Below are 16588 nucleotides of genomic sequence, written 5' to 3' on the forward strand. Positions count from 1 at the left end.
TCAATTCGAGGTATTATAATAGAAGAGTGAATTAAGGGACTCACAGTGAATGAAAACAGCCCGACACGACAGAGATAATTATATCGTAATTGGACTTCTGGTACACCCCACACATTATAACCTTATCATAATAGTATAGCTATATAGTTGTCACGGGCCCCACAATCAGAATGCCTGCATGTAGAAGAAGAGGAAAAGTCTTATCGTGCGAAAAAGAAGATGAAAACCCGTGTTACAGTCAAGTTATTGTGATTCACAGCAAGCCAACTAAACCTTTTACTTCCCTGGTGGAGTTATGAATACACACTATTATTATACCTTAGTATAATGAATACACACTACTATTATACCCTATAGTCAGATTCATCCAAATTATTGGATGAATATAACCCATTGTGGATATAAATTAGCGGTATAAACGTATAGAGGTAATACCATGTGGCTCATAAATTTGAAGATTCTAGCAATTTAATCTGAGATGATGAATGCAAAGAAACTCAAAGTAATATTTTTGTTTGGTCTTGTTCTTTTCTGGCAAATCCAAGGTAAGATTATAGCCAGTGAAATGTTTTCCAAATAAGACATTTAACATTTAAAGTAGATATATATAATACATGTACTATGTTCAGAATTGCACCAAAGTGATGTTGTATATATACAGTGCCTTCAGCTTTGAGAGTAAATTTAACCACAGAGTGAGTAGTTGTACTTAAATGTATCTCAAGATTGGAACATTTCTAAGAAATTGTGCTGATACCATTGTGTAGGTGAATAAATAAGCTACAACCTTATTTGAAAATATTTCCCTAAAAGTTGTTGTAGTGGGAAATCATTTTAGGTAAAAATGGGGGTGATCGTAAAATATATGTGTAACATGAAATATCTCCGGAACTAAAGTATTTCTGGACAACTTTTTTGTATCAAAAGATAGAAAATTTATTAACAATTAATGTGCAAAAACAATTAGACCTTAGCCGACAAATTTGCTTGAGTTTCATCGCTAAGCGGAAAGGCACCTAAAATATCCCATAATTGAGTATTAATCAGTACGTGTACTTATGTAAGCTATACGTAACCATGCATATGTTAGCTAAACTATTCAGGAATGTTGTGCCAAAGTTCCATACCTTAGCCGAAAACAAATGGTCTTTTCCATCGCTAAGTGATTGTCCACTATAGAAAAATGTTGGTGTTTTATAAACCACCACATACCCACCACCTTTGGTTGCCATGGAAATATTTTTGGATATGTTTTAGATAATTTGTTCACCAACACAATTGTATCATCATATTTTCTTAGAAATGTTCTAATCTCAAAATATTTACATTTATGTACTAACACGTACCAAATTGCGTTTATTTACTCTATAGACTAAAGGCACTGTAGCCACTGTTTTGTGTTGCCTTTCAGTATAGTTATGCTATAATAATTATACAATGTCATTATTTGTATCTATCTTTTTACCTCCAATTGTACATTTTGTATAGGGGTAAACGACGACATGTCAACAGATAATGGGAATGGTCTCTCCTATTATGTTTCCCCGTTAATGCGAGTGGGTGTGGACTTTGTTATACAAGGGCATTTGGGAGGCAAGTTTTGAATGTATTTCTACTTTTACTCTACCTTGTGAATGGACTGCACGTGAATGTGGTACTTTGTATACACAGCAGCACAGACAACAGGAATCGTATTGGAGGACCAGGGAAATGGCTATACAGTTGTTAGTGCAGGGAGCTCGAGGAGCAATGAATAATTATAGTGTATAGCAGGCAATAACTGTAAAAATGACACGTGTGCTATAGTCAGGAATACACTTACGAATAATTATTTCTTGTGAGGGTTAGCTAATAGTATTGCACTTTTGTAATGATCTTTACCTAATCAATTTATGACAGTTCACCCAGGGTAGCTCTTTCTGGCTCAACCTAGCTCTCCTGCTGCTGCACTACATACAAAATCCGTTCATAATGATATTCACAGGCTGACCGCGGTCCGTAATTTATACACAGTACTTAAACACTCTTCTTATAAGGCAATGCGGTGTTTAGGAAAACAGTGATTCCCACACCCATGTATAGAGTTAGACGCTCTTTCTGTAATAATTATGTGCTCCTGGTTCAGGACAATTATTTATTATTTCTGTCCATGCATGCATGTGCATGATTAATTGTAGATTAGTATGTGACAGAACACCGTGCAGCATTGAGCACCTGATGCATGCCTAAACTGTCTAGATCTACTAAGGCTACTTAAATTATTTTGATAACCATCTCCATCGCCTAAGCAATACGAATCAAACCAGCAGCCAAACATTAGATCATTACCAGCACACTGTAAAAAATGATTGAAAAAAAGTGCGGTGGACACACTAAAACCGTTGCATATAGCACGCTTTTTTGAAAAAGTGTGCTATATGCGACGGTTTTAGTGTGCTCACCGCACTTTTTTTCAGTGCACATGTTACTTTCAGGGGCGGAAACACTCTTCCAAGAAATGCTGGCTCAGGTTGCTAACTTAAGCATACGATTAATACATATCTCGAGCATAATCTACCACCCCTATAGCTATTGGTAGCTGCAAGAAATAGAAAGAGCTGCAAAGCTTCAGCATCAATAATAGCAACAATCATAGTTATCATTTCCCCACTTATCCATAATAGGTTTATGCACTTGTTTAGCTAATGATCTTTACCTAATAATTATTGCACTTTTGATAGAGGCACCAGAGAGGAAGTTGGGACATGCATAAAATTGGTGATAAACTCAGAGTCTTAATACTAACATGTACAGTGCATCCATGCAGCTTAGAGAGTAGACTACTACAAATTTGTGAGTAGCTGTACTTAAATGTAAATCTTTCGATTGGAACATTTCTAAGAAATGGTGTTGATGCCAATGTGTAGGTGAATGACCAAGCTACAACATACTCAAAAACGTTTCCATGGAAACATAAGGTGGTGGGTTTGTGGTGATTAAAAAACAACAGCAAATTGTTATAGTGGGTAATCGGTTAGAGTAATAAAACAGTAATTAAATTTTTGTACAGCTAAGGCCTAGACTTCATCATATAATTGTTCAATGGTTTAGGTATCCTGACCATCCCTTTATGGGTCTTACATATGTTCAAAGTGTTTATAATTCATGATTTACTGGTTTTTAGGTACACTTTTGGTTAGAATAATAACTTCTGAAAAATTAATAGCTTAGCTTTCAAATTTCTGTAGTAAGTTTACAGATAAATGGGCTACATTTTGATACCAATAACATCCTATTATGCTTATTCCATTGCTGAGAAGATAACACTGAAAAGCTACATAATTTACTATTTTCTACTGTTTTGGATGCAAACCACAAACCAATGACGCTTTAATCAACCGCACACCTAATTAAGAGTGGGCGTACAGTTATTGTACGCCCACTTACGTGGTTAATTAAAGTGTCATCGATTTGTGGTTAGCAGCTTGTGATGTCATCAAAACGGTAGAAAATAGTAGAATATCTAGTTTTTCAGTGTTATCTCAACAATGGAATAAGCATAGAGGATGTTCTTGGTATCAAAATGTAGCCCATTTATTTGTAAACTTACCAGAAAACTTTTAAAGCTAAGCTATAAAATTTTCAGAAGATATTACTCTAACCAAAAGTGTACCTCAAAACCAGTAAATCATGAATTATAGACACTGTGAACATATGTAAGACCCATAAAGGGATGGTCAGGATACCTAAACCATTGAACAATTATGTGATGAAGTCTAGGACCTTAGCTGTACAAGATTACTGTTTTATTACTCTAACCGATTACCCACTATAACAATTTGTTGTTGTTCTATTAATCACCACAACCCCACCACCTTATGTTTCTATGGAAACGTTTTTGAGTATGTTGTAGCTTGGTCATTCACCTACACATTGGTATCAGCACAATTTCTTAGAAATGTTCCAATCGAAAGATATTTACATTTAAGTACAGCTACTCACAAATGTGTGGTAATCTACTCTCTAAGCTGGATGCACTGTAATCATAACCAGCATTCCTAATGGGTCACATAAGGAAGTACATGTTACACACATGAAAGTATTAAGTGTACTTAGACACTAGTTGATAAAATCTACATGGGAAGTACATGGGAAGTACATGGGAAAAGTGCCTCAGAGCAGGTATACTACTGGAGTTTGCAGAATCTTTGCAACACACCAGTAAAAGCGTAGAGCGTTACGCGTTCCTTATATGGATTTTGTGTACACACTGTGGTCTGTTTTACTAGGAGCATTTCCCATATAAGGAACCACAGTGCTACACACTTCTATTCATGTGTTGCAAAGATTCTGCAATCTCCAGTATGGGACTTAGTATACCTGCAAATTTACTTAGTATACCTAGTATTCCGTTGTCAAGTAATTGTATTGTAGTCAAGCAGTTTGCGCATGCGCACTAGTATCTAAATGAGTTAGACACTGTTTTGTAGGTGTCCATGTGATTTAGAAGCCCTCAGCCACTTCAGTACCCTCGCTACGCTCGGGATACTAAATCAGTGCCTTTGGGCTTCTAAATCCCATAGACACCTCCAAAACAGTGTCTAACTATTATTTAGTCTACCTCAATACTGGGAAATACCACAAAGGGGAGTATTATGTAGCTAGAGTTGGGTGTGATATTAGATTACATTCTGCTCAGGGATCGATATTCTACATCTGTTAACTGGTCAGCCGTATCCTTAGTGATATGACTGTTTACTGACACACACTACACAGAGGTACTTGAAGTTAATGTCAAAACCATAATTAAGCTGAGCTACCAACAGTCATGCCTGTAAGCAATTAGCCTCGATCCCAGCCCCTCTGGAATCGAGGCTAGTAAGCAATTATTAATGTGAGTCCTCCTAATAGGTGTGTAGGGGGATCTCCCTAGGGGAAACCAATGGAGTGTTGCATGGAACATTAAGAATTCAGTTGACATTGGAAGACATACCACATCAAATTGGCTGGCATACTAAGAATTAAACACACAAGCCTACACAACACTGTCACACATGCATGCAGCAGCATAGTTACAAGGTTAGTCACACTGTAATTGGTCTCTTGTGGTTTTATGCAGACAGTGCATGGGTGGGAGTAATCATGTTAGCTTTTTGCTTGCCATTGACTGGTATGTGAAAACAAAAATAGTTATAATACCTGCCAGTGAACACAATAATTAATACCTGCACAAAAAAATCAATGAATTGCATGCCAATTGTGAGTCTGCGTATACCAGTTTGTGTGTGACAAGCAAGTTATTATTGCCTGCTACAGTACATTGCTCTTCACACTGACAACTGTTTGGGATGTGCCATTGGGGAGAGCGTCGAACACCAGTGAATAAATGCCTTCATCAGAGATGTTAGGAGAAGTTGATTTGGGAGTGGAACTCTTACACTGCATGTACATGGATTGGTTCAGCATATGAATTATCTTACTATAGCTGAGTGTGCTTATCAGCCAAAGTGGGAGTATTTAGTAAATGGGGTGCTTCCTAGGCTTATCAAGTCTTAGCCCACAATTCTCAGATAAGGCTGTGTTTATTCTACTAACACTCACCACCCCCACACAACAGTTGCAGTACAGGCAGCAAGCTTTATACATACTGAGACAAAATGAAAGTTTTCTGAGCAACACCACTAGGATATGTAAACATGATTTCTATTGATGATCATCCATCTCTGTACACCTATAGCAAATCAAACAAAGGCATGCTCGTGACTGGGGATAATATTATAACCACACTGTCAACTAACTAATTTGTTTTGATAACTCTAGCTCATATAAGTTAAACAAATTATTGTAAACACAAACTAAATTTGTCACATTCTGACTAATTGTGTACACTCAGCTGCTAATGTGCAGTACAGGGAAGCTTCACCAGCAATCTGGTGAACATCTCACTACAGGCTAATAATGATGGTGTGCCCTAGAGTATGTGTGGGCTCTACAAACCTCAAAGTGTACTACAAAGCACCACATTCACATGCATGCAGCCCACACAAGGTGAAGTACCTGCAAGAAATTGTCTGTCAAGTGCACATTGCTAAACCTGGATCCCCTATATTTCAAATCTTGAGGCACAGCATAATCTGATTCTTCATTAATGACACATGGTCTGTGAGAGTGTACACAATAAAATGGATTATGTGATATAAGTTGCTAGTACAAAAGGGAAATACTTACGTTTCCTGATGAGCTATTTCTTTGGAATATAGATTGCTGGTTCTACCTACAATGATACAAAAATTATGTAAAAAGAGATTGTTGGGGACACATTTTCTCATGGTATACAAAGGAAGAGAGATATGAAAAACTGCTCAAATAGTTCAGTTTATTGCTTTAGGGAAGTGTCATGGTGTGACCACCTACGTCGAGTGATGACAATGACGATTGTGACAATGATTATGAAAAACAACAGAACAGCGATGCCACCAATAGCCCCTGCTACAGCTGCAACTGGGAATGTTGATTCTCCTCCTCCTCCACCACCTGCATGTATGGAGAAAATTGATGAATTCAATTGAATTTTAGTAAGTTGACTGTAGTACCTCCTAATGTTGTCAAATTGAATTCTCCAGTGACTGGAGATACGACGTTATTTGATTGGTTGCTGGCCAAAACAACTCTAATTGTGTAGGTGTAGAAGACTCCAGCAGTGATGTCAGTGAAAGTCACTGTGATTTGGTTGGTTGTGGAGGGGAAAGGGCGGATGATTGGTTCAGAGTGAGGGGGAGAGAGGGTGGAGACAATGAGCAGGTCACTGGGAGGGTAGCCAGTGAAGGGGAGGGACAAACGGATCGTGTAACTAGTGTCTGATGGTGTGACTTCTTGTATGGTAATCATTGTAGCTGGAACTGAAACATACAGCACATGCACAGTAATCAATATTTATTAAAAATGCCAGTCTTACTGGTCACGGTGGTGGAGTTAATAGCAGAGCAGTCCTTGTTTCTAAACATCACACACACTGTGTAAGCATCTCCGGGAGATTGGTCTGAGAAATCGATTGCAAATGAACTTCCATTAAATGATGCGGTAGGAACACAATCCTCTCCACTCGTTATGTATCCGAACATTCGAATGGGTGCAATATCAATTGAAACTTCCTGGAATTAAAAATCGTTACTTTACCCAGAAAACAACAAAAGCAATAACTCTACCTGGAATACTATTTGGAGCTTCAGTGCTTCATTTTGGATTATGAAGGAGGTGGATAATGCTGGAGTCCCCAAGTCTAAACGTGACACCATATTAATGAGCTCAAGTATGCAGTCATACACACATACCTGGATTGATTACAGTGATATTTGAGGTGTCTGGAGACAAGGGTCCATTGAGTGTGAGTGGTGTCACAGTCACTGTCTGAGTCTCATAGTAAGGGAGGCTCTCTCCAGCTAATGATAGAGATGTGTTTGTGGTATTATACACTGTTCCATTCAGGTTGACGGTGTAGCTGGTGACACATCTCTGGTATGGTGCGTCCAGTGTGTCCCACTCCAGAACAGGACATAAACTGTTGGCTCTCAGATTAGCCATCCAGTTAGTTAAAGAAGTCATATCTGTAGTTACACAAAAGAAAATGATAGGTAATAGATATATAGCTACCGTGAAATCTGATCACATTACTTACTTATAACATTGAGTGTGGTGTTGCCAGCTTGTGGAGAAGACACACTGCCACCAGCGAGGCACGTCACCAGAGTAGTGTTTAGTGTTTCAGTGGCAGGTATCTGAAAAGTCGAGCTCAGTGTAGACCCGGAGTCATCACTGATCATGGTGATAGTGAATGTACCACAGACGTCTTCTTGCAACCCGGCATCATGGAGAACTAATCTAACACAAGACACCGGACCACTGACTTTCCAGCGAGTTTGCCCACCAACAACATTGTCATGAGTGCAAGTGAGAGAGACCAACTCTCCAGGACACACTGTTAGCAGATCTTCCTCTTTTGTGATTTCAGCAGCCAGAGCAACTATATGTAGAATGATTAAGATTATTCATCACAAAATACACTGAACAATGGTTGCACCAATTTAACAATAGCTGGTCTATGAATTCTAGCGAACTTGCAACTTGCACTTGACTTCACTAAACTAAAACTAAAATAATTAACTTACAGTGATCTAGATCTAGATCTAGTTGCAGCAGAAGTGCCCACGACAACAGTACAATCTAGTGATGTTGAAGAAAGTCATTAGCATGCATATTAGCATTCTATCCAAGTAAATTTTAACTCACAACTTTATTTTTCAGCTTGGTGGACATGGCTATTTCACCCAGTTCGGAAACCTTTTCCCAGTGGCTTACTGGAATACCGGAAGAACCTAATCACTGCGGTACTGGGTTTAGGTTCTCAATAGCCTCGATTCCAGGCCGCTCTCAATTGAGAAAGGGCTGGGATCGAGGCTAAGTTCTGCATGCAGACCAGCCCCTCCCCTTACTTAAAAGAAGACTTTTAAGGGTTATTCAACCACATGTAGATATAGCCATCAAGGTGCCTTTCTTTCACTGCACTCATTGTCGGTTTTACCTGTGACTATTTCTATGGAGGCTGTAAGATGTGCCCCTTTCTCCACTTCAACAACTACAATATTGCTGTCGCTGTACCGAAAGGGTATGACAGGTTGGGGCAAAAAAAGCAACCATTCCTGGAAATGGCAAAGGACCGTACAGGCCTCAACGAGAAGCAGATATAAGGGTACATTTATTTTTACTATATCATGTACTATGCAGATCTATAGGTAGATTTATTACCATTTTTTCACTGAGTGAAGTATACGTAGTATTTTTGATGAATTGATTCATGGATGTTGAACAGAACTGGATACGCCGAGAAAACATGAAAATTAAGCATGGTGGTATTGATGCGGATGAATCTGGTCCCTCTGATCAGTACAACATTCCGAAGAAGTCAAGCGGGCCATGGCACCAATTTCTAAAGAGTACGGAAATTCTGAAGGTATGTATATATTAGCGTCATGCATGCATACATGGTCTAGACATATATACATGCATGTATACGACATCCACATACAAACACATGCATTGTCAAGATACTCTATTGTTCTGCATGCATGCATGCACACAGGTGGAAAGAGTGCCATTGCAACAGCTGGAAATCCAGGTGTTTTTAACAAGGAAGCCAGTAAAGCTTATAATAACTTGTCTATATAGCGATGAGAAACAAGCTCTGAGAGAACGTTCTGAAACGAATGAGCGACTTCTCCCATAAAGGTGTCCTAAAAGAAGCTGAGAAACATTTTGGGAAGATTCAGAAGCTGGTATGTTAATTATATATACGTGTATATACGCATACAGCACATTATAATTATATTTGAACCACGCAGAGCACCTAATTATAAAACCATACCGTATATATAGCGGGTAATTTGGGGAGCCTATATAATTATATTGTTTGGCGATTGAAGTATTATTGCCGATTTTTAATTTGACAATCATGAGATCATTATAACTTTGTGCGATAAAATTATACTGGGACTGCGTATCTAGGCAATTTTTAATTTTGTCGACCCTCACTTTGATTTGCCAAATCGCCAAATTTACCCCCTATAATTACGCAGTTATAATTATACTCGTCTGGTGCATGCGCATGCAGCTCAGAGAATCATGCGGCCAAGTTGTTCTGTTATATACAGTAGGTTCTATAGGTGCCCCAGTCCTGTACTGAATGCAGTAAGGTTTTAGGTTCCCCATGCAGCCCCATGCATGTACTCCAGTATAATTATAAGGTTTTAGGTGCCCCATGCAGTCCAGTTTATGCATACTGCAGTAAGAATTTAGGCGCCCCAATCCAGTACTGCAGTATATATATATATAATTATAAGGTTTAGGCCATATCCCAGTCCATACCCCAGTCCATGCATGCAGTACTGCGCAATAAGGTTTTAGGTGCCCCAGTCAAGTACTACAATAAGGTTTTAGGTGCCCCAGTTCAGCACTGCAATAAGGTTTTAGGTGCCCCAGTTCAGCACTGCAATAAGGTTTTAGGTGCCCCAGTCCAGTACTGCGGTAAGGTTTTTAGTGCCCCAGTCCTGTATATATAATAGGTTTTAGATGCTCCAGTGTCAGTGACTCTTATTAATATTTACAGTTTGATGAACTTGATGAACTTGGCTTTCGTGGATTTGGTTTTGCTCTTAGGATGGAGTACACACAAATTGTGGGAACATCAGATGTGTTACAAGCATTCACACCAGAAGTAATAAATTGGCTTCATGCTGTTGTCACTGTTGGTGAGTCAGCATGCACTGCATGCATGGCAGGCATGCATCATCATAATTATTATCCTTCCAGTATATAAAATCTCACTGCATGCTTCCAGTATATAAAATCTCACTGCATGCATGCATGTATAATTATATATAATTATAGTCTATAATTATGTTAATATTGAACCATAATTATTAAATAATTCGATGCCTATATATATGTACCCCCTGTCCAAGTATCCCGGGATTCCCACGTAACCATGGTGATTTGCCTTTTGCAGCCAGTCCACCACCTTTCCCTGTTGGCCTCTTGTCACAATCAAAGCCAAAACGCAGTCACCCCGAGCCACTCAAGTCTTCAGTCAAGCCGAAACGATCTAGGGTCATGTCGGAGATATCATCCGATTCTGATTCTGATTTGTTCTCTAATGCAAACCATGTACAATCTCATGAAAATATACAATCAATTGAGATTGATTCACAACCAGTGGATAAGAAAGCAAAAAAAAATCGAAAAAAACCTCACAAAAGCTCTCCAAGCTTCCCAAGCTAAGACAGATACTACCAGCAAAAACCAATCAACTATTGAAATCAGCGACAGTCCTGTAAAGCCTTGTATGAAAGCATGGATTAAATCACCAATGTTCACGTTACAACAGGAGGACAAAGTCTGCTTGGAGTCGAGTGTAGAGTGGTTGAATGATCGGATTATCAATGCCGCACAAATTATGCTGAAATCACAGTGCGACAATAAGTTGAGCGGCTGGCAAAATGTCCTCTTTGAGCAAAGGGCTACCTCATTCAAAATCATTGACGAGGGAACACCTTTTGTACAGATCATCCTCGTTGGCAAGTCTCATTGGGTAACAGTTAGTAATGTGTGGTGCGATACCAGTACATTGAAAATAGTATGTACAGTGACATCGCTCTGCTACAATTGAACAAATTTGTAGTTTCTGGCGTTGCTCAACAAGGTCTGCTACGTTTTGCTTAATGAACGTGCAAAAGCAGCTAAATTGTAGTGATTGTGGTGTGTTTGCCATTGCGTATGCCACGGAATTGGTACATAGCACTGATCCACTTTTAGCACATAGAAATGTGGAGTTGATGCGTACACACTTGAAGGATGGTTTTATTAAAAGGAACCTAGATTGTTTCCCTCAAACACGTCAAAGGAGAGTACCTGCATCTAACCTCTATCGAAAAATTGTTACGGTTGAGTTGTACTGCCATTACAAGCAGCCAAATAATCGAAGTAAACCCATGATTAGATGTGATAGTTGTAAAATGTGGTTCCACAAGAAGTGTGTGGGTATTAGCCCCGATGAGTCGTTCCAGAAACGCAAATGGTTTTGTTCAAGCCAGTGTACTGATTAGTATGTACTGTTATAGTGATGTTGACACTGTATGGTACTGCATGCATGAATATTATTATGCTACATCTATTAGAAATAATTATATGCCATGAATGTGAAGTCATAATTATTGTGATTAAATGGTTACTTGATAGCTACTAATATGCACATGCATGACATGGAATAATTAAGAGACACAAAGTACAGCATAATCAGCTGCAAGCATTTAACAGCATTATTGCATGGCAGTATACTATAATATAGGTCCAAACTATCGCATCATAAAACTATAATAATTATACAGTGTGTATTTTTTATAATTACACATAATTATGTATAATAATTAAAGAACGTTGATCACTTCATTGAAGAATGCAAACTATTGTATAATTATGTGCATTCATACCAAACATTCTGACAACAGCATATTATTTACAAGTGACGTGCATGTGATCATGAAGTGGAACAACCATGCAACGATTGCATAGAAATAATCTAATCATCTACATCAATGTCTGAACGATCATTCTCTGAGTCCGAACGATCATCCTCTGAGTCCGAACTATCATTCTCTGAGTCTGAATTAACACTTTCAGAGTTTTCGAGAATATTAGAAAAAAGTAAGGTCACTCTGGAACAGTTATGTTCAACTTCAACCAAACATTTCTTCAAAAGACACACACAGCCTACTTTAAAAGCATCTGTACCACTTGTTTCAAGAATGAGAGCTGTGATGCATGAAGCCTTTTCTTGCCAGTAGCTAATGACATTCGTCATGTCGATTTTCAGGAGACACTGCTCTTTGTTGCATCGTTCTTTCAACAAGTATGCTTCGATGATATCACGTTTTACACACTGTGGCATATGTGTAGATACAAGGGCTCCATCAAATCTTTGCTGCCACACAGTGCTGTCTGGAGAAAGAACTTGTGAGATGTTTGGCTTTGAGTATGATGGGTCCAATTGTAGAGAAATGTGGTGGTGTTCAGAGAGAATCTTATTGGCCTTTTTCGTTTCTTTGGAAATTCCTTTGCAAAGTCTTTTAGCAATCTTTTAACCATCTACGTGTATGTGAAATCACATTGTATATATGTACATGCAGGTCATGGGGGACACTATAATTATACCTGCATACTTTGCTTTTGTTTTCACAAGAAACTGTCTTCGACAAACAGTAGACCAAAGTGAGAGCTGCAATTGGTGCTGCTTCTCTTTCAAGTCGATTGATCTTGCTGCAATGTACTGGGGGTCACTGGTATCCCAGCGAGCAGCTATCCCGTGCTTTTTTTCAAATTCCTCTAGTTGTTTCTTGAGTCTATAGTTTTGTAAAGGTACATAAAATAGACATGCTTGCAAGCCACCTTATATATTGCAGTGTTGACAGATCTTCTGTACACAAAGTGTGCAGCAGCTGAACATAGGTGATCTTCCAGTCAGCTTGTCCGGAATTCGCCACAACACAGGAAGAGATAAGAACTCTATCCTCTTCAACCCACTGTTTCACATTGTCCTCAGTGACAGTTTCTATATACATAAGAATAATTAATACACCTGACATTAATAATTTTATGGGTCCCAGGCCGAGTTTTTGTATAATTTGTTTGCCGTTCCAATAATTATAACTTGGCAGGAAGACCAAGGCTATATACGCGTAAGTACCTGGTAAAGAGGATGTGAGTTCCTCATAAGAACTTTGCGCAGCAAGTTTAAGCCCTTCTGCCTTTTTCCAGCGGTTAGCCAGCAAAGTCCCTGCATAAACGTACATCAATTATTATGATTTATATAATACTTTCTAACCTAATTTTTGCTTCGTTCTAGATCCATAAAACAACAATGCGTGAGTGAGTACATCAATCCGGTGAGATGGTCGCATTTCCTTCGTCATTCGAGAGAACCGTCGCAGGTATGACCACAAACGTTCCATTACCTCACCATCTGAGAGCCCTAACTCTATTCGTCGAGTAGGTCCATAAGCCGCCTAGTAAGTAATGAATACACACACCATAACACAAGGGTTGAAATGTTCACGTTACCTGGCACTGTGCATTGTGACCAAATGCATGAAACGATGGAATTGACAGGTCAATTTTCTCTAAGACTTCAGAACACTCTGATTTCTAAATACCATAATAAATGGATATATGTACCTCCATAATTGATCCTGTACAACTCACCAATAAGTTTTTATGGAGCTTGCAAGCAATATCATACATGATATTAAGTTTCTGAGTGGGATAATTCTGAACCATTTCTAGCAGCAACCACTTTGCATATGACAACCTGAAAATTGACTTTAAATAGAGCTGCATGAAAAATACAGTTCAGGTACATTCACCTTTCACCATGCTTCAAATTGATAAACATGAGGGGAAATTCATGTCTACAGGCAGATCCAAACACAGCTGTCTCATCGAGGGCACAGTATCTATTTGCAGATCTCAATGCACTTCCAGCAAGGAAATCATTACAAGTCTGTGTGTGATACAGTAACTGGCATTTATTAATGATAAACATACTCTGTGCAATGTAGTTCCCTAATCTCGGAAGAATTTGACACATACTCATCAACACTGCTTTGATCTTTAAAAAATAGAGAGTCATGAAGTGGAGGCCTGTGGCTCTTCCCAGCAGACTTTTTTCGGGGTAGACCAAACAAAGCATCCATTGAAATGAAAAGGCTTCCGTCATTCTAAGGAAAGGTGATCAGAAATACAAGTACTTTCAACTTACCTTTGGACAAGCTGGACAGATGTTGCCACTGTCAAGCTTTGGGCTCATGAAACTCATATGCCGGAGTTCCATTTTCAAATACCTATATACTGACATACAGTCAGTATGTCATAGAAAGGTAATGTGACCATGTATATCATAATGTAACATAATTATAGCAATGTTTCGTATGAACTCTACCTAATTCATATTCTACAGCTTAGAATAATTATACTAACATACATTCTATTGCGCATACGATTAATGCTCTAAATACAAAAAATATGAGAATTTTCCGAAAATAACCCGCTATCTATACAGCATATATACACTGTAAAATGAAAAAAGTGCAGCCACCACACTTCATTTTTTACAGTGTAGCTGTTAATAAAAAGCACCTGTATTCTTCAAAAGCGTCGATCATTGAAGCATAAATGTCTCTTCTCTAACAGAAACAAAAACAGTGTAATGAAAGTATCACATCAAATCATACCACACACCTTGTTCACTAAATGTGGGCAATTAAAGTATAATGACCTGCAAAAGTCACCAAGTGCTACTTGACATTCCAGAAGAAGCGACTCGGCCCAGTCTAGTAGCTCAAAAGTGAATGCTGTTTCTGGGAATCTTGGGCTTGCTGGCCATAGACGAGCTCGTATCATTGTTTCACATACAGTCTCACATTCACAACACCATAACTGGATTCTGTGCTCACTCCCTGCATTGTAATTACTAGTAACTGGATGAATGGCACTGGTATAATTAACCTTTTGTGTCAATACAGCAAATAGGTACTGCCTTCTTTGTGGAACATTGGTGATTAGGAGAGACATCAATACACCGTCCCTCGATAGTTACTGGCTTGTACATTTCATCCTGTAAAAGTAACCAGGCTCAACATAACAATTAAATCAATCCTTACCTCCCAGATTTCAGCACAGTGAAAAATGTTGCGCATCAAATGAGAATCTCCGAGACAAGCCTCACAATAGTATATTGTAGGCCCACAATCAACACATCTGTACTGCATGTGCACAGTTAGCGCACACACTGCAAGACTGGCCAGGTGGAAGAATAGAACTTTCAACAGCAGCCTTTAAGAGACGCTCTTTAATTTTCCCCCACGATTCAGCATTAGCAATTTGTCATGCAAACTTCGTGCACCCTGGTTCTCCACGTCTTCATTCTGATCAAGAGTGCTGGTGTCAATCCGGATGGAATTGGCTTCATGATCAGTGCTTGTTTTCACTGTTGTTTCAGTCTCATGATTGGCCTTCGGCAGACCCCTGGGAGTAACAGACCTTCTCACAGCTGAACCTGTTTGCCTTTGAGTTATTTGCAGCTTTGGAAGTTTTATCTTCATTCTCCAAGCCATAATGACCAACTCAGCCTAGTTCAGATATCTGGATCCTGTCACCTGTCACCTGTAGGGTGGTGGTAGGGCTAGCTCAGCCGATTTTTCTCTAATGAAACGCTATGTAGAAACCTAAACCCAGTACTGCAGTGATTAGGTTCTTCCGGTATTCCAGTAAGCCACTGGGAAAAGGTTTTCGAACTGGGTGGCTATTTACAAATGTATCTAGATTTGAGATGGCCTGATATGAATATCATTATAGAGTCTACAAACATTAATTATTACTAATTATAATAATTGTCATTGCAAGTCATTAGAACTCTTGTTATATGGATTTGTACTGTGTGTAAATGCATTTTGTGCAATTAAGAAAAATTTGTTTTTGGGACTTATCCCACCCTCCCACCATTTTATACTAGTTGTGGGAAGAAAACCGTAATAAATAGGGAAAACTTGACCAATCAGAACATTTTGACATCATGCATTGGGCAACAAGGCAGGCGCCCTCGTGCAACATGCCATAATTATTATTATTGCACTGGATGACATAATGCCCTCCAGTTTAATATAAAATTTATGCACTTGTGCTGCGCTGGGCAATAACTAATACTAAAACAGCCTATATACACTCCAGATCTATACATGTTTGTAACTGCATATACTAATCGAACATTCGAATCAATGAGTGCAGTATGTTATTAAAAATTCCCTCCCTGTTAAGTGTATAGATCTAAAATAGATTAAAAGTGACAAAGGAAACGTAATCAAGCAATATTTGTACCTGGACCATGCATGATTTGAAGCTTCATTATTTCATTATGGATGCCGATGGTGAAAGAGGTGGATGATGTTGAAGTCCCGAAATCTAAATGACACAAAAATAATCTCATTGAGCTGAAACGAATAATTACAGG

The 16588-nt window shown here is 38.7% G+C and overlaps 2 protein-coding genes across 7 annotated transcripts; both read right to left on the reverse strand.

Annotated features, from left to right (window-relative positions):
• Positions 1-5152: 5152 nt before the first annotated feature.
• On the reverse strand, positions 5153-15957 carry LOC135346285 (uncharacterized). Its single transcript, XM_064543862.1, has 12 exons — positions 15881-15957; positions 8266-8291; positions 8145-8199; positions 7655-7999; positions 7311-7583; positions 7185-7258; positions 6935-7130; positions 6573-6878; positions 6390-6513; positions 6208-6249; positions 6037-6139; positions 5153-5418 (listed from the first exon to the last, which is right to left on the reverse strand). Coding segments are annotated over exons 1-12 (1674 nt in total). The 5' UTR covers positions 15882-15957; the 3' UTR covers positions 5153-5289.
• LOC135346548 (uncharacterized) lies at positions 12420-15377 on the reverse strand. 6 transcript variants are annotated; one of them, XM_064544249.1, is made up of 13 exons: positions 15243-15377; positions 15088-15196; positions 14821-15038; positions 14719-14765; positions 14342-14423; positions 13947-14300; positions 13786-13891; positions 13645-13728; positions 13409-13589; positions 13271-13360; positions 12973-13135; positions 12739-12926; positions 12420-12672 (listed from the first exon to the last, which is right to left on the reverse strand). In XM_064544249.1, the coding sequence occupies exons 6-13, from the start codon at positions 14297-14299 to the stop codon at positions 12665-12667; spliced, it is 1173 nt and encodes a 390-aa protein (XP_064400319.1). In that variant the 5' UTR covers position 14300; positions 14342-14423; positions 14719-14765; positions 14821-15038; positions 15088-15196; positions 15243-15377; the 3' UTR covers positions 12420-12664. The 6 variants fall into 6 exon arrangements, with proteins under 6 accessions (XP_064400319.1, XP_064400302.1, XP_064400295.1 ...); XM_064544232.1 differs by having other exon boundaries at positions 14342-14430; XM_064544225.1 differs by having other exon boundaries at positions 13947-14423.
• Positions 15958-16588: the final 631 nt, after the last annotated feature.

The sequence above is a fragment of the Halichondria panicea genome, chromosome 1 (genome assembly GCF_963675165.1).
Source record: "Halichondria panicea chromosome 1, odHalPani1.1, whole genome shotgun sequence".
In the NCBI taxonomy this organism is placed as follows: domain Eukaryota; kingdom Metazoa; phylum Porifera; class Demospongiae; order Suberitida; family Halichondriidae; genus Halichondria; species Halichondria panicea.